Source organism: Penicillium diatomitis, assembly GCF_028827545.1.
Source record: "Penicillium diatomitis strain IBT 30728 chromosome Unknown utg000003l_segment0_segment0, whole genome shotgun sequence".
Classification (NCBI taxonomy): domain Eukaryota; kingdom Fungi; phylum Ascomycota; class Eurotiomycetes; order Eurotiales; family Aspergillaceae; genus Penicillium; species Penicillium diatomitis.
This window is the reverse complement of record NW_026623175.1, coordinates 668,196-692,647: the sequence shown is the minus strand read 5'-3', so window position 1 is coordinate 692,647 and position 24,452 is coordinate 668,196. Positions and strand designations below refer to the sequence as shown.

Below are 24,452 nucleotides of genomic sequence, written 5' to 3'. Positions count from 1 at the left end.
GGCGAAACCCCGGGCTATGTAGAGAGGCTTACCCAGCTTGGAATAGAATGGAAATCCATGACTTTTTTTTGAAAATTTCGCTGCTGATTTACACTTTAGTAAAGGGCAAGAGATCTTCGAAGAAAGATCAGTCTCCACTCTGCGCTGGCACTGTTTTCCAGCCATCAAAGACTGCAGAGTCGTCTCCATCTCTCCATCCCCAGGAGACACAATAGTGCTGAGCAAGTAACTTCCACTCCTCCATCTCATCAAGCATTTCAAGACCGGCAACACGTCCCTTCTCCTCTTCACTCACCCACCACTCCCAAATAAAGTCAATATCGGCCGCTGCCTGACCAGCCCGGAAGCCTTGTTCCAGTAATCGAACTCGCTGGGCCCCTAAGGATGAATACTTGTGGAGGGTCTGCAACTGGATCCCGCGCGTTGCAAGATTGGACACCATTGTCCGGCCAAAGGCGTCATTGGGTCGGATTGGTTCGTATAAGATTAACCCCAGCGGCACAGTCTTTGCACATCCACGCTGCAGCTCTCCCTTCTCAGAAGACCCTTGTGGCGAACCGAAAAGGTGCCCAGTGAAGAATGTCAATACCTGAACCGCCTCCGAGGGCAGGAGATATATCAAACAACATTCTGAAATCAGCAATGTCGGCAGTCCCCGATCGATACCCAGAAGCGATTCCGTTACCGAAGGGTCCGCCTTGAGAGATCGCAAGTCGCACGGGTGGATATGGTAAGAAGGAGAATGAAGCGCATCGCCTGCATCCGAGATACTGACGTTGTCTCTCGTTTCTTCGATACCCAACGCTCTTTGTAATTGTGGAGTCGAGCGGATGGTGCGAATCTTCGCAGAAGTGTTGACAGCGAAATCGATCTCATGGTAAATTATGCGTGATGAGTAATCGCTTTTCGCGAATAGCCGGAAGACGCGAGTATCTGAGCCTGCTCCAAGTGAAATGATCTGCTTTTTGCAGTGGCTTCCGGTAGAGGAAGGGTCATTGAGGAAGCGATCGACCAGTTGATCAATTGCAACAGTGCGGACATAAGTGCCTGATGGCGTCGACAATGCGAATGATCAATTAGCGAAAATAGAAAGAAGGAACGAGTCACGCTTCACATTCACTTACCTCGATTTATGATAGGAAGTCTTCTTTGTGCAGAATTGGGCGGCGTCAACGCTACAGCAAATGGGTCATTCAGGTACCCCAGCTGAACCGCACTGAGACGTGAGACGCTCGCGTCACCGTCAGTGCTTTGAACAATGCGGTCTTTTCCCGTGACTCGGCCAGCCTGACTGTTTTCGGGCCCATCACTGCTGCTGCTACCGCGCCCACGGCCTCTGCCTCGACGAAGCAGGTTGAGATTCGGAATTTGCGGCGCAGCCATCGAAGCGGAGGAGGGACAAGAAAGCTAGAAGCTTGGACGCGGAGTGGATTGTCTGGGCGCCGGGCGGGGCACGGCAATAGCGTCGGTGTTAAGCCACAGTTAATGAGCTCTGAGCCTCTGACAGGACCCCCCGCCTTGGGGCACAAGAACATAGATAGGATCGATCTAATTGACGGATTGATATGGGTCGATTATTTAAACATGAAAATTGCAGACAGTCATGAGAATTGAAGTTGAAATCTAACAGAGTTGCACATGCGTCATATGTCCCTTGATTTGTTCTCTTTCATGGCTAAGTCGGATATTCATGTTCATTCCTTCTGTATGCAATGCAGCACATGCTCGTCATCATCCGGACAAAGTCCTAGCAATGCTATGGAACCTCGGCTTCAGGTGCGTCTATCATCTATTCATATGGCTCATTATGCCCCCTTGAAGCCCATTAAACATACACAAAGTTGTTACGGCAGAGAGGACAGGTGCTCTGGTTGCTGCTCTTGAACCAGCGGAACAAGCACACCGAATGGAAGGTGTTCTTGCAGGTGGCACACCGCTTATTCGGGGTCTGCATATCCGTCGAGATGACAGAGTAACAGATGGCACACTCACTTTGGCCCTTGAGGGCACCCTGCACGTTGCGCCGGAAGGCGAGCAGACCGTCCACTAAGTTCCCGTTGGCGAACATGATGACTCCCTGAATTGTGAGGAGCCAGCTCTTCCACTTCTTTTCATCCACCAGCACGCGGCTGCGGCCGACCACTTGAGCGGGGTGCAGAGGATACGCCGGCGGAAGAGAAATTGAGATGGACACTGGTGGTGATTCTTCGTCCACGGGTATACTGGCGATGATCTCGGCGGTCTTGGGCGAGATCTTCACATTCAACGCTCTTTCCTCATTGGCATCTTGAGTTGAAATCCAGTCCATGACGCCTTGCAATGAGTCCGCGGAAACAAGTGGCGAGATCTTGAACCAGGGTTAGCAAAGATGTTCTGTATGCTATCCTTCGGGGCAGACTGTGCTTCCGCTAAACTTACGTGCTTTTCTGTCCAGGCTTCCACAGGGCCCTTGGTGCGTTTCTTGGTATCAATCCACCAATTCTTCGTCGGATTGGCCAAATGACGCAGGCACAGATAGTACAAATGAATTAGCAGCCACTGCGTCTCCCCTTCGGGATTTTCGGACTGGTCCACTTCGAAGTCGGCAACGTTGAACTTTGACGCATCAACAATTCTGCCATGAGACCTTTGCAGAAAGTCGAATGTAAACTCCAGCAAAGGAATCAACACCTCGTTCTCACTGATGTTGGCAGCATAGTGCTCTCGTACAGGTAGTGACTGGAAGCGTGGTTAGCGTAGTACTGAACAACTGCAGCGCTCGAGCAGGAATGGCTTACTGCGTGTGAAAAGTGATCAAAGACCAGTTTCCAGCTCAAAAGGTAGGCCCGGATGGTGATCCAGGACTTGTCATTGTCGAAAGCGTCCTGAACCGTCTGCGCGGTCGGAGGCTCAAGTAACAACGAAACAAGCTCATCTGGAAGACTGACAGAAGTCTTTGACAAAGCCACGTCAAAAGAAACTTGTTCCTGGGCCTGTGGAATGAATCTGTGAAGGATAGTATAAGCAGCGCGCTGCACAGAGCGGCTTTGCGCAGTCAAGAGGCCAAAGACCCCGCTGACGTCTTCAAGCTTGTCGACGGGAATGGAATTGATGAGTCGACCTAAGAGATCGACAACAACATCGCGCGGTTGATGATAAGTAGTGTCGGAATCTAAGAAGGCTGTAAGCACAATGAAGATACCATGATACAGGGGCAAACTCCTGGTACATACCGAACTTGCTGATGGTAGAAGCCACATCGTTAAATAGGCCAGTCTTTCGCTCCATCCAAGCATCCTTGAGGTCGTCGTTGCTCTCTCCATCCGCCAGCGACTTGAGGTTGGCGAAGATCTTGAAAGCTGAGAACACCAGGGGCAGCCCTTCTTCCCCTCCATTGATCTCTCGGAAGACCCCGCTAATTAAATCCATACTATCCTCCCAGTGAGAGCCATAGAGCTCAGCAAGGCCAGGAATAATAAGTGCCAAGGTGCGAAGAATTTCAGCTCGTAAGGCTAGAGACATTGTGCCCGCTTGCGCGCACTCGATCAAGTGCTTCGCGAGGAAGACCAATCTCTGAGTCGGAATTGTGGACACGAATCCGCTATCTTCAGACAGAAGAACGTTCAGCAGTACGAGTTTTCGCAGTCCTGTGATAAATTTAGTTGATGTAATAGCATTGAGGTTGAGTCGATGACTGACCATTGGAAGAAGGATCATCAGGCTTGAGACCAGTAGAGTCGGCAACCATCTCATTGCAAATTCTGCTCCCTGTGGTACTCGAAAGAATTGAGCTTCGTAAAACCGCAAACCATGACGCTGAGCGAATACCGTTGGCCGTCCTTGCTTCTCGGCAAATCTTTGCGACCTCCTCGGCGGGTTTGGGATTCTCCAACGCTTCCACGGACGTCATGATCTTAGTAAAAGCTTCTCCAACGCGGTATTCGAGTGGGGTGTTTCCGCTCAAATTCTCGAGCGTGCCTTCCCAAAACGAGGTAACGAAGAATGACACTGTCGTCTGGGAAAGGAGCAACGTTTGATTGTCGTGTGTCCAGCCACTGATCAGTTGTCGTCCCTTAATGACTAAATCCACATAATCCTCGCGCTGGTCGGCAGACTTGAGTCCTAAGATGTCATTTGAATGCTCTATGCTCAGATCATCGTCGATGAGTTGAACAGCCAAAGGGACATAGTAAATAAGAGTCTTTAGTTGATTCTCGGACAGGCGCCGCAAGATTCCAAAAGAGGAGAGAGCTCGGATGGAATAACTGGCCAGGCGGAACGCAGCTGAGTAGTGATTCGAATCTCGAGGAATAGCAAGCTGTAACGACCACAAAGATTCGGAAACATCGTTATTGACCAGATGGACAGCACCAAGTAGCGGGCTAGTGAGCGCCAATGAAGGACGTGGTGGAAGCAGTAAGAAAGGTCTCATAGCAACCTCCCACGCGCTCGAAGGGGGGAGGAGATTGTCGGCTGAGTCATTAGCTGCATCTGAGCTCAAGCCGCGTGCCAGCTCCTCGCCGATCAGTAGGAGAGACTCAATGCTAAATCTTTTTTAGTCCAAATTCAACTGCTCATATGTGAAAGAAACCACTTACGACAAAGACTCCCCGCTGACTTGGGTAAACTCATTCTGAAGGATTTCAATCTTTGACTTTGCGCTTGTCTCACCAACAACTTTGTCCTTGAAAGCCTGGATGAGCGACTCCGCCAAGCTTGCAACGTCCTCTGATGGAGACTCGGCCAGGTAGAGCAACTTTGCTGAGAGTTTTGAGCCATTTTCTCCGGTCTGAAGCTCACGAATTGCAGATGGAACTGCTTCTCCGAGGCGGTAAAAGCCGTGCAAGCCACTGAGGACAGTCTGATCTTCCGAAAGCGCGTCAAGAAGCCTCAAGAGAATTCGGTCTCTCAGCTGACCTTTTGATGTTTTGTTCTGAAGAGCCGCAATGACGAATGACCAATGCAAATCACTGCTGTCTAAAGCCCTATCCACAGCTTTCATCATCAGCGAAGAAAGCTTGTCCGCGTTTTCAATCTCATTGAAATCCAGGCTCGACAGTAAGCTCTGAAGGACTACTGCATTTGCTTGCTCAGGCTCGAGTTCCATCGCTTTCTCAACAACATTCTCAAAAGTCGAAGAAAAATCATCCCACTCCTTGCAAGCTAAGATGATTGCAATAAGTCGTCCGCCTGATGGCGAGAATAGAAGCTCAGGTGCGTCTTTTTGGATGAAGTTCAAAAAGGCCGGTGAAGTCTTGACCAAATATCCTTGGTTTTTGACACACTCTTCGACCACGCCAGCGGCGCTGTACGGTTTACCATTGCGAGCACAGAGAACTTGAATGCTGCCTTCAAGAAGAGAACGGGTCGCCTTGTCGAAGGCGTTCTGTGCCTGAAGTTGAAGATCGTTGTTGTTCAAAGTTGGAAGGACGGCAGAGACAAGAGACAACTGTCGCATAGCTTGGGAGCTGATTGAATCCTGGGATGCTTTGAAATCCTTTGATTGCTCAGGAGCTGACACCTTCACAGCCGTGAGCAGGTTATCTGACAGAGTCGCCCAGAATTTCTCAAGATCTTCATTGAATCCGTTTGAAACGACCGAGGTGATGCATTCCACACAGATTTCCTTTCCAAACTGGGGCGGAAGACTCCATTTCGACTTCTCATGACTAGGTTGTACATAGTATGCCACCAGCGGAAAGAGTTGAGTCTCGATAAATTCATGACCTTCATTCTGAGGTAAAATGGTCAAAAGCCAGCTCGCAATTTTCACGTATGTTTTCCAGCCCACATGAAGATTCTGCCTGGGCTCTTCTCGAGAAGTGAGGCCATCTCGGAGAGTCTCGGTCAAAATCGATGCACTAGCAATTGTCACCATTTCGTCCGCTGTCGTCTTGTCAGCTCCAGCAAGTATACTGTGGGGCACAGTACGAATTATCTGGTCAAGATTTGACCAGAAGCTCGCGTGACCTCCTTGTGATCCCCTCTGAATGTACTGGCGTAATCTCTTCGACGCCGAGGTTTTGCCAGAATAATCGTCAGTCCAGACTTGTGGTCGTGAAGATGTTAACAAAAGGAGGGACTCCGAAAGCTCAGAAGCGGACCCCAACTGAGCAATTGAGAGCGACTTTGCAATGACACAGGAACTCAAGACCTGCCAGTCAATCCAGGCGGGCTCGCGAGATACAGCTGACCGTAGGAGAATGTATGCAGAACGACGCACAAAAGGATCTTCATGGGCGCAAAAGGCCCACAATGCCTTGTTTCCAAGCAAAATTCCAATCTCCGCAGCGTTCTTCTGGAGCTCTTCGTCGGAGGAATTTCCTAGGTCAAAGTCAGCTATTGGAAAAGGCAGAACGCACAACGCACGGTTTTGGGCTGGCATCCGAGATACATCGCCAATACAAACGCACCTAGGATTCGATTGAACAGCAAGAGGCCAGCGCCGACAACTCGCGCATACTTAGCCTTTGCGTCATCAGACTTGACTGTCCGTTCATCACTTAAAGTGGATGATGTCTGGTGAAGAAGAACATCCTCAACAAAGTCTAGAATAGCCTTTTGATAGAACTTCCAGAGGTTACTTCTTTTTGCTTCCGTGGAAAAGACAATGGTCAAGGAGTCCAGGGCCGAACGATGAACTGGACGGTCACTATCATAGAGTCCAGCCAGCCAAGCTCCAACAACCTTAGGAATGAATGGTGCAATTCGCTTCCCAACAAGTCCTGCAACTAAACCCATAATAGTGTGGGCTAGTTGCCGGACTCTTCGTGACAGGTCGATAGAAGCTCGTGGGTAAACTTTGACCTGTGACAAACAGTGTTATTCTTTGAATTACTCGCATGTTGTGATGTTTGAATGCAATGATCATACCCAAGCTTCCAAGAATCCATCGTCTAAAGTGCCTTTTCGAGCTTCCACAGATCCGATAAAGTCCTTGAGCTCATCTAAGGCCTTCGTGCGAGTGGTCTCATCTTTCTTCAATAAGTTCTTGTACGCGATCACTACGCGCTGATCCGAGATCCGAGAGAGATCTGGTGGCTCTGTGATGTATGTGAGTGCTGAAGATTCACGGCCATCACTATCAAGTGCATTCGAAAATCCTCCAAAGCTGCCAAAAGCGCCGGCAGCTGCGCGACTGCTTGAGGCCTGCGACTTGAACTTTTTGCTCATGTGGGGTTGACTTATGAGGTCACCGGGAATGGCGGGGTGATAGCTTCAAGCTGCAGTAAATACGGTTCCGGCGTGAGAAAGCTGTCCGGTAGTTCCCAGATGGTCAATGGCCTTATCCCTCAGATTGAAGAAAATTTTCAGAATTAATATCGCAAGACAAACTGGACTGTTCGATCAAGGAAATTCAATGATATCAAGTGGGCGGCTACCAGATCGGGCTGTCACGTGTTTGGACACTCACAGTTGCTGTCCCGGCAGGGAAAGAGACCCTCCCAGCTCCCCGTTGACTTGAATCAGTCTCTCTTGATGTCATCACCTTCGCGGTCTTGGGGATCCTGCCCACAATGAAATTTTTCATTGAGTATGAACTGTCGTGGCTGCAAGCCTCATATTCTCTTGGATGAAATAGTCGCTAATAAAACATCATTGATCTTCTAGTGACCTCCCGGTGCTATTCCCATATCCTCGCGTGTACCCCGAGCAGTATGCGTATATGTGCGATCTCAAGAAGACCCTCGATGCCGGGGGTCACTGTGTTCTGGAGATGCCCTCTGGCACCGGCAAGACAATTTCGCTATTGTCGCTAATCGTCGCCTATCAGCAGCATTATCCAGAACATCGAAAGCTGATCTATTGCTCACGAACCATGTCCGAGATTGAGAAGGCATTGGCGGAGTTGAAGGGACTCATGAAGTATCGTTCGAAGGAGCTCGGCCATGATGAGGAATTTCGCGCCCTTGGTCTGACTAGTCGAAAGAACCTGTGTCTCCACCCATCTGTGAAACGGGAAAAAAGTGGCACGGTGGTGGACGCCAGGTGCCGAAGCTTGACGGCGGGCTTTGTGAAAGAGAAGAAAGAGCGAGGGGAGGATGTCGACTTGTGCATTTATCATGAGGTTCGTTCACGAAAGATCACTAGACATGGATTTTGTTTCTCACAATATCTACAGAATCTCGACCTCCTTGAGCCGCATAACCTTGTACCCCCCGGAGTCTTCACTCTTGACGGCTTGACCCGTTATGGAGAAGAGCACAAACAATGTCCTTACTTCTCCGCTCGTCGTATGGTACGCTTTGCATATATTCAGTGCGAGCTTTCTCGGGTTACAATACTAACTTTGGTGAATGTCGCAGATGCCGTGGTGTAATATCATCATTTACTCATATCACTACCTTCTCGACCCAAAGATCGCCGAGCGCGTGTCGCGAGAATTGTCCAAAGACTGCATCGTAGTCTTTGACGAGGCGCACAACATTGACAACGTCTGTATTGAATCATTGAGCATCGACCTTAGTGAGGATTCCCTTCGAAAGGCCACGAGAGGTGCCACGAATCTCGAACGCAAAATCGAGGAAATGAAGAGTACCGACGCCGAGAAGCTTCAGAATGAGTATTCCAAATTAGTGGAGGGCTTGCAACAAGCGGAACAGGCACGTGAAGAAGATCAGTTCATCGCGAACCCTGTACTACCAGACGATCTCCTGAAAGAGGCAGTCCCAGGAAACATCAGACGTGCCGAGCACTTCATATCATTTTTGAAGCGATTCATCGAATATCTCAAGACACGAATGAAAGTGACACACACGATTTCCGAGACGCCACCCTCCTTCCTGACACATCTAAAGGATCTGACTTACATTGAGCGAAAGCCGCTCAGGTTTTGCGCGGAGCGTCTCACTTCCCTTGTGCGGACTCTGGAGCTTGTTAATATCGAGGACTACCAGCCACTACAAGAGGTGGCTACCTTTGCGACCTTGGTCGCGACCTATGACAAAGGCTTCGTGCTAATTTTGGAGCCCTTCGAATCCGAAGCGGCTACGGTCCCTAACCCGATCCTGCATTTTACATGCTTGGACGCCGCGATCGCAATCAAACCAGTGCTCGACCGGTTCAGCTCCGTGATTATCACTTCCGGTACTCTATCACCTCTGGAAATGTATCCAAAGATGCTTGGCTTCACCACTGTGATGCAGGAGTCATACAGTATGACACTTGCGCGGCGGTCGTTCTTGCCCATGATTGTCACTCGAGGCTCGGACCAAGCTCAGGTCTCCTCGTCGTTCGGTATTCGTAATGACCCCGGCGTGGTTCGAAATTACGGTACTCTTGTGACCGAGTTCGCTCGTATCACGCCAGACGGCGTCGTCGTCTTCTTCCCCTCATACCTGTACATGGAATCGATCATCAGCATGTGGCAGGGCATGGGTATCTTGGATCAAATCTGGAACTACAAGTTGATTCTTGTTGAGACACCTGATGCACAGGAATCCTCGCTCGCCCTGGAAACTTACCGCACCGCGTGCTGCAACGGACGCGGAGCCATCTTATTCTGTGTCGCTCGAGGCAAAGTATCTGAGGGAATCGATTTTGACCATCATTACGGACGTGCTGTGCTGTGCATTGGTGTTCCCTTCCAATACACTGAGTCTCGTATCCTGAAGGCACGTCTCGAGTTTCTACGAGAGAATTACCGTATTCGAGAAAACGATTTTCTGTCCTTCGATGCCATGCGGCACGCTGCGCAATGTTTGGGTCGTGTGCTCCGAGGCAAAGACGACTACGGAGTCATGGTGCTCGCCGACCGCCGATTCGAAAGAAAGCGGCCGCAGCTTCCGAAATGGATCAATCAAGCGATGCTGGACAGCGAGACCAATCTCAGCACTGATATGGCAGTTGCCAATGCCAAGAACTTCCTGCGGACTATGGCGCAGCCGTTCAAATCCAAGGATCAAGAAGGCATCTCCACATGGAGCTTGGCGGATATTGAACGCCATGAAGCTAAGCGCAAGGCCGAAGAAGCTCGCATGATGCATGGAGAGGTCGATCCTGCTCACCGGGCGAACCAAATTCCTTCCACATTGGCCATTATCGAGGACGAGTACGATGACGACGACATCGACGCAGATATGTTGATGCTGGATGCCCAGTAATATTCCCTTTCTCCACTTACTTCTGACCTGCCCTTCGCCAGCGCTCTGCTTCAAGAAGGGTCATGGAGCGCTCTTCTTCGTACCTTCATCTCCACACCACTAGTCATTTTGGGCGTTTTGTGAACGGAAAACTTTAAGCATTTCAGGCGTTTGACCACACACACCACTGTATTCTAATTGCATATCGGAGCTCTTTGCGCGTCGGCCGTGGCTCATCCCGGCCCAACCTCGACTATTTAAGCTTTTTTTTTCTTTTTTTCTCCCCTTCTTCCTAGCCTTTTGCCTTCAAGTCTTTTATGCTACTTCTGATTTCACCTGTCCGAGCTCGATCAGGCGTAACTAAGCAAATCAGTAGCCGTTACCTAGTAGTAGGCTCGGTCTACTGCAGTGTCGTGCTTGTCCGTGACCATTGGCTTAATCTCGCAATATCTGTACTGACTGCACTTCTATCTGCGACTCCGTCCCCATGCGGTTCGATGAATTTTGGTCTGATTGTCATTATCCTCGAACTCCGAATGGCGCAAGGGATGCATCTTACAAACCCAAGCTCCGAGCGGTCGATCATTGCGAAGGCATTGGGGCAATCCACATTCCACCTGCATGTTTTTCTCGGCTTTTCCTTGCTCGTCGGACTTAGCTACTATTTTGGGGAGCTCTATTGCTTGATTTGACCGATGCATTCCTAGTCCATCCAGCCTGATTCTGCGACGTCTAGCTTCCTTTTTTCGTGCGCATATATTATCTGAGTGAAGGGACCGCTCCCAAACACCAGCTTTCAAGGGAGCGGACACAAAACAGAAACAAACAGGGGAACAAAAATTGGAACAAATCATATCCTCTCCGTTCTTGTTTAAATCTCATCACCGTTATGCGTATTCCATTGAATTGTTCTTTCCAAGACCCCCGCCGGTCTGTTTTACCAAATACGATCTTAAAGACCCGACCAACGACACCTCGGCGTTATAGCCACTTTCCACTCTCAGTCGGAGTGCCAAGATAGCCAGCTCCTTGGTCTCTCCTCGGCATATGCACACATGCCCTACACCAGATATATTTGCAATTGCGGACTGCTCTGGCAGTACTACGGTATATAAGTGCCGTCCATAGGACGGCATTCAACTTGTAGTCTTGTTCTTAGATTCAACAATCCATCATGTCGACAGATATGACTCCTGTGAGTTGGTCCGTTCTCGGAGCGCAGCCGCAACTCACATCGCCGTCTTGAACAACCCATGTCCATTAGGCACAGACATTGCTATCCTGTTGCACAAACTTACGCATTTAACGCCTTTTCACAATCTTTCTCCCGTGCATAGCCCGAGTAGGTACTCATGCAAGTCCCTTCGTTCGGAAGCCAAGACTCAACTCCGCCACCCTTGTTGTCACAAACTTGAAGCATTCCAAATCCTAGAAGCATTGTCCACGTCAGCCTGAATTCGACAAGATGCCTTCAATCCCCTACAGCCACGGCGTTTTCGATCAGCGAGCGAAACAAGCAATGGATTGTAAGAGGAAATCGTAATGAAACAACGCAAGGGATGCACGGTCTACATGGGAGATCTTCTATAAATGTTTCACCATGCAGACTTCCACTCCTCTGTGGCCCCACACGGTGATTAGATAGTTCGCTGTAGAGCTAAGCTTTGCTCGGGCATGCTGAGGTGGCTGTCAAGAACGTGAGGTGGGCCACCTTGCTTCATCCTCCTCCAAAGACCCCTCCAGCACGGTAGGTCGCCATAATGGTGTTGGATGTGTTTAAATACGGCCTGGGAAGCCGCGATGAGAGAGACTCGGTTGCTAGGAGAAGTCCAACGACGGCAGCCTTCGCATACACGATCCGCCCTCTGCTGAAGGACCAAGTTTGCATTGGGAGGACACATGATCCGTTTCATATTCGAGTGAATTGTCTGCGTCTTCGAGTCTCATTGACGGTACAGTCTCTGAACGAGTGAGACCCAGTATGACTGGGCCAGCAAGCCTATCTGAGCCGTCGAGCTCAAGTGAGAAGAAAGACGAAGGCCCATATCATATACTCTCAACACGTCAAAAATGGAATCTTATCATCTTCGTGTCCATGGCGGCCTCGTTCTCGCCCTTGTCATCCAACATCTACTTCCCGGCCATGGATACCATATCGCATGACCTTGGAGTAAGTTCAAGTCTCACGGCCCTGACAATCACTGTCTACATGGTTATTCAAGGGATTGCGCCCTTGCTCCTCGGCTCCTTTTCAGAAAGCAAAGGCCGCCGTTTGTCATTCGTGGTGACCCTCAGCGTCTACACCGCGGCCAATCTCGCACTGTCATTCACGACGAACTATCCTATGCTTCTGGTGTTACGGGGTCTTCAGGCTGGAGGATCCGCCGCTACCATCAGCATCAGCGCTGGAGTCATCGCCGATATCGCCTGTCCTGAGGAGCGAGGCAGATTCATGGGAACCAATGCGGGGATCCGGTATGTGGAAAGAATGAGAAACCCTCTTCGCTGGTCATGTTCTTCTCGGTTTGCTGAACGTGTTTTTTGCCTTCTAGTATGACCGCTCAGGCCATTGGCCCCATTATCGGCGGTGCTCTAAACACTCGCTGGGGGTTTCGAAGTATCTTCTGGCTTCTCTTCATCCTCAGCGCGGTGGTACTGAGTGCGCTGTTGGTCTTTCTTCCAGAGACCAAGCGCACAATAGCAGGCAATGGCTCGGTTGAAGTGTCCGGATTCCAGAAACCTTTCATCTATTACTTGAAGCCTCCATCGGTATGGGTGAAAAGCTCGCAAGCAAAGCAGAGGACGCAATCTTCACCGATCACCTTTCGAAAAGCTTTTAGTCCCTTGGTGTTCCTTTTCGAGAAGGACATTGCGGCCATTCTGGCCTGGGGTGCCGTTGCGTATACGGCATGGAGCATGGTGACATCCTCCACTACGTCGATGCTGCTGCACGGCTTCCCGCACTTAACCCAGTGGCAGATCGGGCTCTGCTTCCTACCCAACGGATTCGGTTGCATCCTGAGCTCGCTCAGTACAGGTTGGCTTCTGGACCGGAGTTATAAGAATGCCCTCGCCCGACACAGGATGGAGAAAGGCATTTCGGAGGAAGACGATATCGATCACCATCGCGACTTCCCATACATCCAAGCTCGTCTCCGTCTCATGCCCCTCTTCAGCATCGTGCTGACCATCTGTCTCGCTCTATACGGACCAAGCTTCGAATTCAACGATCTGAGAGAACACTTTGGGCCAACTTTAGCCGCTCCGCTCATTCTTCAGTTTCTGATCGCCTTCTCAGCGACGGCAATTTTCAACATCAATTCCACTGTGCTCATCGACTGCTTCCCAGAGCGACCCGCGAGTGCAACTGCACTCAACAACCTTTGCCGATGTCTTCTCGGGGCGGCCGGTGTCAGCGTAATTCAACCGCTCATCGGCGCACTCAAAGCAATGAAAGCTTTCTGCATTGTCAGCGGGATTGTTCTTCTGCTGACGCCATTGATCTGGCTGGAGTGGAAATGGGGCGAGAAATGGAGGCAGGAAAGAGACACTCGGCGTGCTCAATCCTGCGAAGCCTGAAAAGCCCAGTGTGGAAGCAGAAGGGACCAAGGGATTTCAAGCCTGATGGTTTAATCAATCCTGTCGATCCTAGCCTCACTACTTGACGGGCTTCGCGACTCCATTTCTTCTGCAACGGCAACAGGCGATCAGGCACGTTAGGGTGGAAGGTTCTCCGAGCATTATATTGGGGCTCATCTTCTCTGAGAGCGTCTGGAAAGAAAAATGCCGGACAACCCCTCAAATTTGGTGCTCAGTGATCAAAGCAGCATGAGAATCAGCGTCCAGATGACTATGTAGATTGTACAACAGTGTCAAAAATTGCGTTTATCAAAGTACCTTGTACTTTGAATTTCACGAGTCCTCCAACCTTTCAAAATCACTTAGGAACTAAAACCTCCTGTGACGTGTCAGTGCCCACATGAGTATTTACTCACACGCAAAAAAAAGAGAGGCACCTCCAGCTATGCTTGAAGCTGGTGGTAGCTGCGACACACTACGGTGAGAAAAAAGGGGTGGAGGTTGTCAGGATGGCCTCGTTGTCCTGAGAAAGGGATTTCCGCCACGAATATGCTGCACCCTTCAATCAGAATATCAATGCACCTATTTCGTGCAACTTCGACCACTCTATTGAAGGTACTGGATCTGGATTCAGAAGTTCCCCATTAGCTTTACAGAGACATCGTTTCCCTCACATATTTGAAGTCATGTTGAAAAGTATATTTTCGACCAAGCGGTACGTATGCTAATATAAACAGGATAGGGACTTTTTAAGCTCCGCTGAACAGGAAAAAGAAAACTCCAAATCATCGACACGTCAGACCAGAACAAGAAAGAGTAAAAATGCACAATCAGTACGTGATATACAGGGGCAAGACTGGACATGATCCAAAACCATGAGAGACCCGTCGACACCAAACTATGCCACAGGAGCAAGAACGTCAAAGGCACCAGTACCAACAGTGCCCGAGCGGCCAACGACAATTCGGCTACTGGGGCCCTTCAGGTTGTCGAAGTCACGCTCCACAACAGCGTCCTTCAGCGCACCAACAGTGGTCTCGAATGACATCCTGGCGAATGGAGATGTGGAATCCTTGACGAGACCATTACGGCTGAAGGCCTTGAATCCACCAGATTGAGTCATCACGTCACCAATCAAATTCAGATGGCGATTGTCGACAGAGATACTGTGACCCTTGAAAACGGAGTCCATTTCGCGAATGATGGTGGCACGGGCGGCTTCAACGCCGTAGAGATTGAGCATGTCATGAATAGAGTTGGTGTAGAGGGAGTGCGGGTTGATCGCATCTTGGTGGTCGCGCATAGCGAGCAAGTTCACACCGTCAGTCATGATGCAAGGAGGCTCGCCCTTGATCTCATCGCCTTCAACATAAACGCAGCTTCCGATGTTGAGAACCTGCTGAATTACAGCAAAGTGGCAAGTGTTCTCGACTAGAGGAAGCAGAAGAAGCTTGGGCGTCTCGATATCGTACTCAAGCTGAATAGTGCAAGTAGTGCCCTTCTTCATGTCAAACTCGAACTTGTTGATCTCAGGGAACTTGCTCTTCACGTTGTCCTCGCGGAGCTTCTGCTCTTGAACCTTGTCGTCGTCCGAGTCGTCGCCAGATTCGTCATCAGAAGCATCACGGAGCTCCTCATCCTCGTCATCAACGTCGACTTCGTCTTGCCCACGGATGATGTCTTGCTCGTCATCGTCGGGACCCTCGTATGACACCTGGTTGTTGCGGTTTTGACCGCCGCGAGCCCGCTTAGCATCATCTTCGTCGTCTTCGTTGTCCTCGTCCGCCGGCTCTTCCGCGCGATCGGGACCGGTAGGACCTTCTGCAACTCGGCCGACTGAAACTCCAATCTCGGGTTGGGCTGTAGAGGTCTTGGTACCCGTCTTATCTTCATTGCGCTTCTTAAGCTCAGCCTTGATAAGCTTCACCAAGCGGGGAATGAATTTGAGTTCGAGGGCCCGGTAGATATCGGTCACTTGAATACTGTATTCCTTGGTATACTCATCTGGAGGGAAGAATGAGATAACGATATCATAGATCTTGGCCTTCGCGTGACCGACTCCTGAGCCGATGCGTTCCCGGACTTGAACCTTGTCAACAACCTCAGCAATGCTGAGCTTACTGAGACCCTTGGCGAATCTCTCGCCCTGCTCCTTCGAGAGTTCCTTGACGGGATAGAGTGTCATGGTGGGAGTCATAATTGAGGCACTGGCCGTCATGACGATTTCACGCAGACGGGGAATACCGAGTGTGACGTTCTTGGCCGAGTGACCAGCCAAATGGAAAGTATTCAGTGTCATTTGGGTACTTGGCTCACCAACACCTGAGGGGATAAGTCAGCCAATTTCACAGCACAAAACAACCCCAGAACTTTGCAACTTACTTTGACCAGCCATGATACCAACAGCTTCACCAGGGTCAATAATAGATTTCATGTACTTCATGTTCATCAAAGCTTCGAAAGACTTCTTGTTGATCTTGCGCTCAGAGTCATCCTTCTTGTCCTTGAACAAGTCGGAATTATCAGACGAGAACTAGTGATCATTGTCAGCTTTGAATTTCTTATTCTGGGGCGTGACGTGGGACTTACCTTCTTCAAGGCTTGGGCGAATTCCTCTGATGTGCTTCCCAAGTTTCCACCCGGGTGGAACACCGACAAGGCAGGATCCATAGCGGCGAGATCATGTGTTTTGCGCACCGCCTTCTGAGCATCCTTATTCCATGCCATTGCCTCTGTGTTCACAAGATCGCGATAGTGGCTGGCTTGAACTTGCTTTGAAACAGATAGCTGGTTCTCTGCGAGGAACTTGAAGTCCTTCAAATGAACCTGCTTGGTAATGTCGAGACCATCTTCGCCGTACAAGAATTGGACAATAGACCCGTCGGACGCCTCTCGTACAGAGGAATCATATTCGGCTCGAAGGCCCTCCATTCCCTTAATCAGGCAGCGCTGCAGATAACCGGAGCGAGAGGTCTTGACGGCAGTATCAATCAACCCTTCTCGACCAGCCATTGCGTGGAAGTAATATTCTTGAGGTTTAATACCAGTCAAGAATCGACCGCTGACAAAACCACCAGCCATTGGGTGAGTCTCAAACGCTCGGAAAGAGGGCAGCGTCTTGCCACTGATCATGACAGGAACACGTCGACCCTCGAGAACCTGCTGTCCCAGATTGCAAGAAATAAGGTTGGCATTCACTCCAGAACCCTTGGCTCCAGAGATGGTCATCGACTGCATCTGATTCCAAGGGAAAGGCTTAGCAAGGCCTGCAGGAAGACAAGCGCTAGTGATTTCGGAGGAAAGCTTGGCATTTCGAGCGTTCGAAACGCTATCGAGTCCGCTCTGCTTATCATCGTCACGAAGCACATCCTCCAAACGTCGATTCAACTCAGCATCTTGATCAGCGACAGAAGACTGGTCAAGCGTAACATATTTCAAAGCAACTTGACGACCCATCTCTGCAGCCGTGCTCAACTTCTCCTTACGGATACGATCACCTTCCTTTGTCAAGCGGAGATCGTCAATGCCGCAAGTGAAAGCCCGCATGTTGAGGAATCGAGTCAGAAGGCGTCCAAGAATACTCATCAGCTTTCCTGCAATGGTGTGTCCATAGACCTCGTGAACAGCGTCAATCAGACCACCAGCAGTCGGACCAAGCTGTTTCTTATCCAGAATACCACAGAGGTACTCACCATCATCAAAGATGACGGTGTCTTCCTCATTGCCCTTACCCCACCGATCACCCGGTGTGGAAGATTTGCCCTTGAGAGTCAATCCGCCGCTATTTTCTGGCTTGATATTCTTCAGGATAGTTGTGATCACTTGCTTGCCGGTCCAGAGGAACTTGGGTTTCCGAAAAGCTGGTTCGACCAGTTGGATGCGATCGCCAACTATGTGCGAGTTCTCAGGTCGTAAGCAATTGTACAAGAGCTGGTGATAATCTTCCTCGTCAAAGAAGGCATCTCGACACGTGAACCAAACAGCCATCGAGATATGATCTTGAATCAGACCTCGAAGAGGCTTGCCGGAAGTGGCCACCAGATACTGGTGGTCAGCATCGGCAAGCATGCGAGCCTCTGCCTGTGCAAGCTCATTTTGGGGGAAATGCATGTTCATCTCATCACCGTCGAAATCGGCGTTGTAGGTGTTACAGTTCGCGTAATGCATTCGAATTGTCCGCTCGTTTGGAAGAACACGGGCCTTGTGACCCATGATGGAGGGCTTGTGAAGGGTAGGTTGTCTGCTCTATCAGTTAGATTCATGATTCGATTGCGGGGGTAAAATTGGCGATTCAATTACCGGTTCATCAGGACATAGTCACCCGTGGTCAGATGGCGGTAGACCTTCTTGTTGCGGGTCCCCTTCAGCCGCCAATTTGAAGGAGCAAGCAGCTGGTTTGCAAGGGCAGTCCGCTCATCCAAGCTCTTGAACTTCAAGTTGATGACCTGGCCGTTCTCATTTTCGATCGCCGCAGCACCAGGGTACTTGTCGGGGCCATTGATTACGGCTTCCTTCAGTTCCCAGAAATTGTGGTTGGTGACAGGCTCCGGGAAGGTCAACTTCTTCGCGAACACCAAAGGCACACCAATTTCATTGGTCTCGAGGTTCGGGTCAGGAGAGATAACACTACGGGCAGCGAAATTGACACGCTTACCCATCATGTTTTTGCGGAACAGGCCCTCCTTTTTTTCGAGCAGCTGCTTGATACCATTGGGTAACTGAGCAATTGCCGATCCGGTCACGGAAGTTCGCTCACGATCGATCAGACCGTTGACAAAGTCCTGGAGAGCAACTATAGCCTGCAGAAGATCACTCAGATTCCGCGCCCGGCTCATAATTTTCTCATTCTCGTTCTGCATCTCCTTCTTGATCTGATTGATGACGTCCGTCTGCTTGAGGATGTTGTTGAAAGGCGTGTTCTGAGCAGCCTCCATGATTTCGCCAGGCCCTTGCGCAGCGGCGGGACGGTATTTGTTTGGTGGAACAAGCAGGCTCTTGATGAAGAACATGTCCGCGCTCACGACCTTCACTCCCTTCGGGACTGGACGAGAGTTATACACTAACTGCAGAACCTCGCCTTCTTTCTCGAAGAGGAGACACATGGCGGCATAGACCTCAGAAGATGTCATGAATTCTTGGCCAGTGGATCCAGGCTGCGTGGATTGAGCTGTGACGGCAGCGCCACGGAGAATTTCCTCTTCGGCGCCGTGAGTCTCGGTCACAGCGCTGCCGGCCTCGGAAACACCCTTGACCGCTGACTGGCCCTTCTTGGCGTTAGCCTTCTTCTCTTGATCGAGAAGGATCAAAGTGTTAGGGGCCTGGAACCCTCCGTGAAGCATCGCAAGCTTGGCTTTCTCGGGAAGCTGCTTTCGGAAGATTTTGTTGTAGCGGTCCTTTCGATATGACGGTGACACTCCACTGCAGTTAGCGCATTTTCGGATGCCGGTGATATCTTTGAAGAAAGCTTTCACCAGCTCTCGTCGACCCTCGGCAGCGATAGGGTTCTTTGCGCCAGCCATCAACCCCTCCAGTCTGCCATCTCTCTTGGCTTCTTTGATACAACGATTGACGTATGCGATACGCTTTTCCATGATGGAATCAGGGTCATCATCATCGGAATCCGAGTCGTCACCAGTAGCTTTCTGTGTTTTCGATTTAGCAGCCTTAACGGCTCCCATTGCATCGACTTTTGCTACCTCATCGGTAAGTCCGTACTGTAAAAGACGTAGTTTACATGTGTACATGTTGATCATGTCCCGGGACACTTGGAGCCGATGACAGTATACACACTGCGCACGAAGAAGGCGATAGATGTGATCGAAGAAAGTGACGTTATACAAGGGAACTGGTAGCTCGATATGACCGGCATGGCCGGTACAAGACCAAGAGTTCTGACGACATGTTGTGCAGCTAGCAGATTCGGCAAGTCGAAAAGTCAGTTCGTTGAATAAGTGCCAGACAGAGTAATATTAACATACACATGGTCACCCCATGCGCCCATGGCAGGATCATAGAGACCACCAGGCACAGGGTTGTTGAAAGAATCCAAAGTCGGAGTATTATGAATTCTCTTCACCGAAAGCTTCTTGATCTCCTCGTCGGAGTAAACGGTGAAGTCCACTCCGGCAATGCTTGACGCAATGGGTCGTGCAAATGTCGCCATTGTGACCTGTAGCTCGATGAGCAACAGAAAACGCTGGCGGTGCGAAGTCGACTGGGCCCTCGAAAAGGATCTCCAAATGCGAAATGCGGAAGAGTGAAGCCTTCGACCATCTTTTTTTTTTCTGCCAGATCACACCGCCAACTTCACTTCCCGTGCGGGCCGCGACCGACCTGCGCGCCATCAAGCTTTCGGCTGCCATCTAATACTCGAGATCTGCTTCTTTTTTTTGTCTACCTGCTACCTTAGCACCTGGCTTTTCTGTTCGCTCAATTCCTACGTTACATGACAGCTTTTTCAAAGCTAAGATAATGGCTGACAATTCAGCTAGTGGTCTGAAAAGACCTCATCCTGAGGATGACGGAATCGGTACTCAAAAACGGACCCGATCGAACAATGGATCTCCTGCGCCGGGCCAGGGAGCTTCGGTGTCTGCCAAGCCCGACATTGAAAAGATGGTCGCTGAGGCTCGAGCGAGGGCTGAAGCTGTTCGCGCTCGTCTACAAGCCAGTCGGGGTGGCGCATCGCTCGCAGCGCCCCCCTCAGCGTCAAGTCCCAGTCCACCTCCACCACCACCATCAATGAGCCCTGCGATGTCCAAATTGGAACAGATGAAAGCAAGAGTAGCAGCTGCTACTAGTCGGGCTAGCGCAGCATCAGCTCAGCAACGAACTGCCGCTCCAACTCCGTCCTATCAGCCTCCAGTACGAGATGACGAAGGTCTCTCAAAAGCTCGCGGTGGCCTGGATGTTGGTCTACATCCAGCTCTTCTCGCAGACACCACACCCAGCTTCCGCAGTGCCAGGGATCGGCAGCAGCAGAAGACAAATCATCGACGGTTGGACCCAAGCAAGCAGCTCGATCTGTCCGGCCCGTCCGTTGAGGAAATCAAGAACCAACCATATTTCGATCCAAGTCTCGGTCCCAAAGCAACAGTCGCCAAGCCTCGGCACTCGAGGCAGTTGATTTTCAATGAGAAGGGGAAATACATACAGCAAGCTGCGGCACTTCGCCGGCAGGCACAGCTTGAGGCCATGAAGAAGCGCATTGCAGAGAAAGCTAGACAAGCTGGTCTTGATGAGGAAATCGATCTCGAAAAAGCTTACATGGTACCAGCGCCACCGGCAGTTGAATGGTGGGACGAAGGTCTCATCAATGGTACCGAGTATTCGGTCATTGATGACGCAGCAAATTTGAAGATCGATACTGCCGACTCAATTATCACTCGCTACGTTCAACATCCGATTCTTTTGGAACCGCCTCAGGAGAAACATATGCCCGCTCAAAAGCCAATGCATTTGACACCGAAGGAACAAGCAAAGATTCGTCGTCAGCGTCGCATGGCAGACTTGAAGGAGCAGCAAGCGAAGATTCGACTCGGTTTGGAACCGGCTCCAGCTCCCAAGGTCAAGAAATCCAACCTCATGAGGGTGCTTGGTGAACAAGCGGTTAAAGACCCTACAGCCGTTGAAGCTCGCGTCAACAGAGAAATTGCGGAACGTAAAGAAGCGCACGAGATGATGAACGAGGAGCGCAAGCTCACCAAGGAACAGCGGCGTGAAAAACTAGCTGCACAGCAAGAGAAGGACGCAGAACTTGGCATACACGTCTCTGTGTACAGAATTGACAGTCTGGCCAGTGGTCGAAATCGATTCAAAATCAGCAAAAATGCCGAGCAAAATGCCTTGACCGGAATTTGTGTAATGCATCCCAAACTAAACTTGGTCATCGTGGAAGGCGGCAAGCATTCTATCAACAACTACAGAAAACTCATGCTCAATCGCATTGACTGGACTGACAATCCTGGTCCAAGCACATCCAGCGGCAATGACAAAGATGAAGGGCATCCAATCTGGTTGTCTACAGAGGATGAAAATGGTGAACCGCGCGATTTTGGCAACAACACTTGCACACTTCTTTGGGAAGGACAAGCGAAGACCAGAGTTTTCAGGAAATGGCTTGGCGCAAGAGTCTGCGAGACAGATTCAGCTGCGAAAGATGTTTTGACTCGGTCGAAGATGGAGAACTTTTGGACGCTGGCCAAGAGCGCCAAACCATCTGAGTTTTAGCGAACTTGTTTTGCGCTCATACTTCCCAAGGATGACTGCACCTTTGACGAGAGGGCCACTGTCGGAGGCGCGCAATGCTAATTCTGGAAGTTTACGCACGTTGTATTTTTTATTAAGCGAGCCCGTACAATCAATTGAAAGCTATTCAACGACTTGGAGAAATTCACGAAACGGGCTGTGTAGTTATCGCCGCTGAGCATTGGCGCCAGAGACAGTCTGGGTGGGATTTCAATATTGTGCCCCAGTTCACGTGGTCAGTCGAGCACTGCTCTCAATTCGGTCTACATAAAGTATCGATATGTAGTACTAAAATTGAATACCTACCTACCGGCCAACAAGAGGGTTAAGGAAACCGGTCAGGGATGCCTATATTTATTATCAAGCAATATAGCCGTGGTTCAAATTACATTCACGTTTCCTAGTTCCTGAAGGAATTTGAACAATCCTCCGAAAAAAAAATTCCCTGCACCTTGAACAAAACCCTAGTTTAGATATGTGCAACTCCGAGTAAATGCAAGCCCTTTTGACATGAATGACCGACCAGAGCAAATTCCGTATTTGGTGCAGATCAGCCGAGGTTGAATCATGAAGGAGGGGGCCCTTGGTTGGCATTGCTCAATTGTCGCAGAAGATCCAATTGGGCTTTCACTTGGTCAAAATTCATAGCTGCAGGGTTCGGCGGCTGTGCCTGACCAGGCGCTTGCGGGGCTTGCTGGGCCTGTTGAGGCTGCTGATATTGCTGCTGTTGCTGTTGCTGTTGCAATGCGGCAAGGAAGAGAGGGTTGATGTGAGCACCAGGTGGGAATGCTGGGAATGGGGATGCCTGTGCGAACGGCTGCTGGAACGGGAACTGGAAGGGGAACGGCGACGGCGATTGACCTTGTCCAAATTTAGGAAGCTGTTGCTGCTGCTGAGGGTACTGTGGGTAGCCAACGAAGGGCTGAGGCATGCCGTATGCTTGCTGCTGTGGGAACCCGGGCTGCCCGTAGGGTGCAGAGTGTTGAGATTGGGGAGCTGCCGATGGCTGTCCGTACTGCGAGGTGCTACCGTTCTGCTGTTGATGAGATCGATGATCCTGATCTCTCTCCCATGAGCCCCCACGGCCAGCACCACCCCGACCACGTCCTCCACGACCACCCCGTTCAGAGCCTCGGCCACGACCACGGCCGCCACGGAAACTAGGCCCTGCGCGCTCGGTGCCTTCCACAGGCGCCTCCCGAGCACCCATCATCTCATGCAGGTTTGTTGGGCGGGCTAGCGGTGTGTATCCCTCCTCTGCTGCACCATCATCGTCATAGTTCAGCTCGTTGTGGCTCAATTTCGAAGGACCAGGAGGTCCCTTCTTTCCACGAGCAGCACCCCCTTCACCAGCTCCTTTGCGCTCTTGGCGCTTTTGCTTCAGCTTGCGCTTGTATTCTGCTTCCGCCTCGTCATCTGAGAACTCGATTTCATCCTCAGCGACCTCCTCGTCGTGGAAGTTGGATGCATCACTACCCTTCAAGCCCTTCAGAGGCTGGGTGAACACGAAGGTGGAGTGTGCTTCAACGTAATAGATTGGCAACCCCTTGACCATGCCCTTCTCTTGCGCTTCTTCGGCTGTCTTGTACATCACTGTGTACAAAGGGTTCTCAACTCTGCCAAGTGTTTCTGAGACCACCCCCAAAATCTTGCGATCCTCAGAGCACAGCAGTGAGCCTGACTCAAGGACTTGATACTCACCAGAGGTGCTAGCCTCGATCAGAACCGCATTCTCAATTGCGGTTTGGACCTTGCCCAACAACACAATCTTCATGTCAGGTGTGATTTCAAGTTCTGGGATGGGCAGAACATCCTCGTCAACCTCATTGGTGGAGCGAATCTTGCCACCAGCTTTGCCCTTGTCATTTCCTTCGTCGTCTGAACCGCCCTCGGCGAGCATGAGAATTCGGGCTTGTTCTTCGGGACTGAGAATAGGGTAATCTTCGTCGTCACTGTCGGATGAATCAGAGGACGTGGAACTCTCTGATGAAGACTCATATGGATCGGAGTCAACCTCCCACTCGGGATGACCATCCTCTCCTTCGTCCATCTCATTATCCTGCAGCATTTCCTCCGCCCGAACGATATTCGTCTCGGCGATAGGTGTGGTGTGATTGTCGACTTCCATCGCATCCGCTCCGTTCGCCGCCTGCTGTTCGTTGGAGCCTACGCTCGCGTTTGATGATTCCTGTGCATTTGATGATTCCTGTGCAAGTTCTTTGCTTGATTTTTGCAGTTCAGGTTGGGCCGGAAGAGTCTGTGGCTGGGTTTCGATGAGCTGAGATGGACCGCTTGTTGTTTGTTGCTGGGCAGAACTGTTGATGAAGCCCAATCCGGGAATGGCTGAGCCTGTTTGTGATATAGGATCACTCCCAGTCGATGTCTTTTCCTTTGTAGAATTTGATGCAATCACTTCATCGTCTGTGCCCGTGGGCGCATTGCGAGAATCGCTCTCAGTCGGTGTTCCTGCCCCAAGAGATGAATGGACCGTGCTGGGTCCTGACGTAGGAGGACGATCGATCTCTCCAACGGTTTCTATTTGCAAATCTCGAGACTCGCTCATTC

The 24,452-nt window shown here is 50.5% G+C and overlaps 6 protein-coding genes across 6 annotated transcripts; 3 read left to right on the top strand and 3 right to left on the bottom strand.

Moving 5' to 3' along the window:
* Window positions 1-127: 127 nt before the first annotated feature.
* N7539_002480 (ubiquitin-protein ligase RKR1) lies at window positions 128-7,152 on the bottom strand (the record flags this gene model as incomplete). Its single annotated transcript, XM_056932083.1, has 10 exons — window positions 128-1,047; window positions 1,125-1,336; window positions 1,836-2,347; window positions 2,419-2,718; window positions 2,778-3,160; window positions 3,213-3,626; window positions 3,679-4,523; window positions 4,578-6,303; window positions 6,393-6,786; window positions 6,853-7,152. The coding sequence occupies 10 exons, from the start codon at window positions 7,150-7,152 to the stop codon at window positions 128-130; spliced, it is 6,006 nt and encodes a 2,001-aa protein (XP_056792042.1).
* A 344-nt stretch (window positions 7,153-7,496) lies between these two features.
* Window positions 7,497-10,082, top strand: N7539_002479 (TFIIH/NER complex ATP-dependent 5'-3' DNA helicase subunit RAD3; the record flags this gene model as incomplete). Its single annotated transcript, XM_056932082.1, has 4 exons — window positions 7,497-7,513; window positions 7,591-8,047; window positions 8,102-8,218; window positions 8,286-10,082. The coding sequence occupies 4 exons, from the start codon at window positions 7,497-7,499 to the stop codon at window positions 10,080-10,082; spliced, it is 2,388 nt and encodes a 795-aa protein (XP_056792041.1).
* A 1,960-nt stretch (window positions 10,083-12,042) lies between these two features.
* N7539_002478 (uncharacterized protein) lies at window positions 12,043-13,640 on the top strand (the record flags this gene model as incomplete). The annotated part of the gene is made up of 2 exons (XM_056932081.1): window positions 12,043-12,536; window positions 12,614-13,640. 2 exons carry the CDS (start codon window positions 12,043-12,045, stop codon window positions 13,638-13,640), a joined length of 1,521 nt encoding a protein of 506 aa, XP_056792040.1.
* An 898-nt stretch (window positions 13,641-14,538) lies between these two features.
* Window positions 14,539-19,803, bottom strand: N7539_002477 (DNA-directed RNA polymerase I core subunit RPA190; the record flags this gene model as incomplete). The annotated part of the gene is made up of 5 exons (XM_056932080.1): window positions 14,539-15,962; window positions 16,023-16,173; window positions 16,230-17,880; window positions 17,940-19,550; window positions 19,619-19,803. The coding sequence occupies 5 exons, from the start codon at window positions 19,801-19,803 to the stop codon at window positions 14,539-14,541; spliced, it is 5,022 nt and encodes a 1,673-aa protein (XP_056792039.1).
* A 308-nt stretch (window positions 19,804-20,111) lies between these two features.
* On the top strand, window positions 20,112-21,869 carry N7539_002476 (U4/U6-U5 snRNP complex subunit PRP3; the record flags this gene model as incomplete). Its single annotated transcript, XM_056932079.1, has 1 exon — window positions 20,112-21,869. One exon carries the CDS (start codon window positions 20,112-20,114, stop codon window positions 21,867-21,869), a length of 1,758 nt encoding a protein of 585 aa, XP_056792038.1.
* Window positions 21,870-22,452: 583 nt separating this feature from the next.
* On the bottom strand, window positions 22,453-24,450 carry N7539_002475 (RNA-binding snoRNP assembly protein NAF1; the record flags this gene model as incomplete). The annotated part of the gene is made up of 1 exon (XM_056932078.1): window positions 22,453-24,450. The coding sequence occupies one exon, from the start codon at window positions 24,448-24,450 to the stop codon at window positions 22,453-22,455; it is 1,998 nt and encodes a 665-aa protein (XP_056792037.1).
* Between the last annotated feature and the right edge of the window lie 2 nt (window positions 24,451-24,452).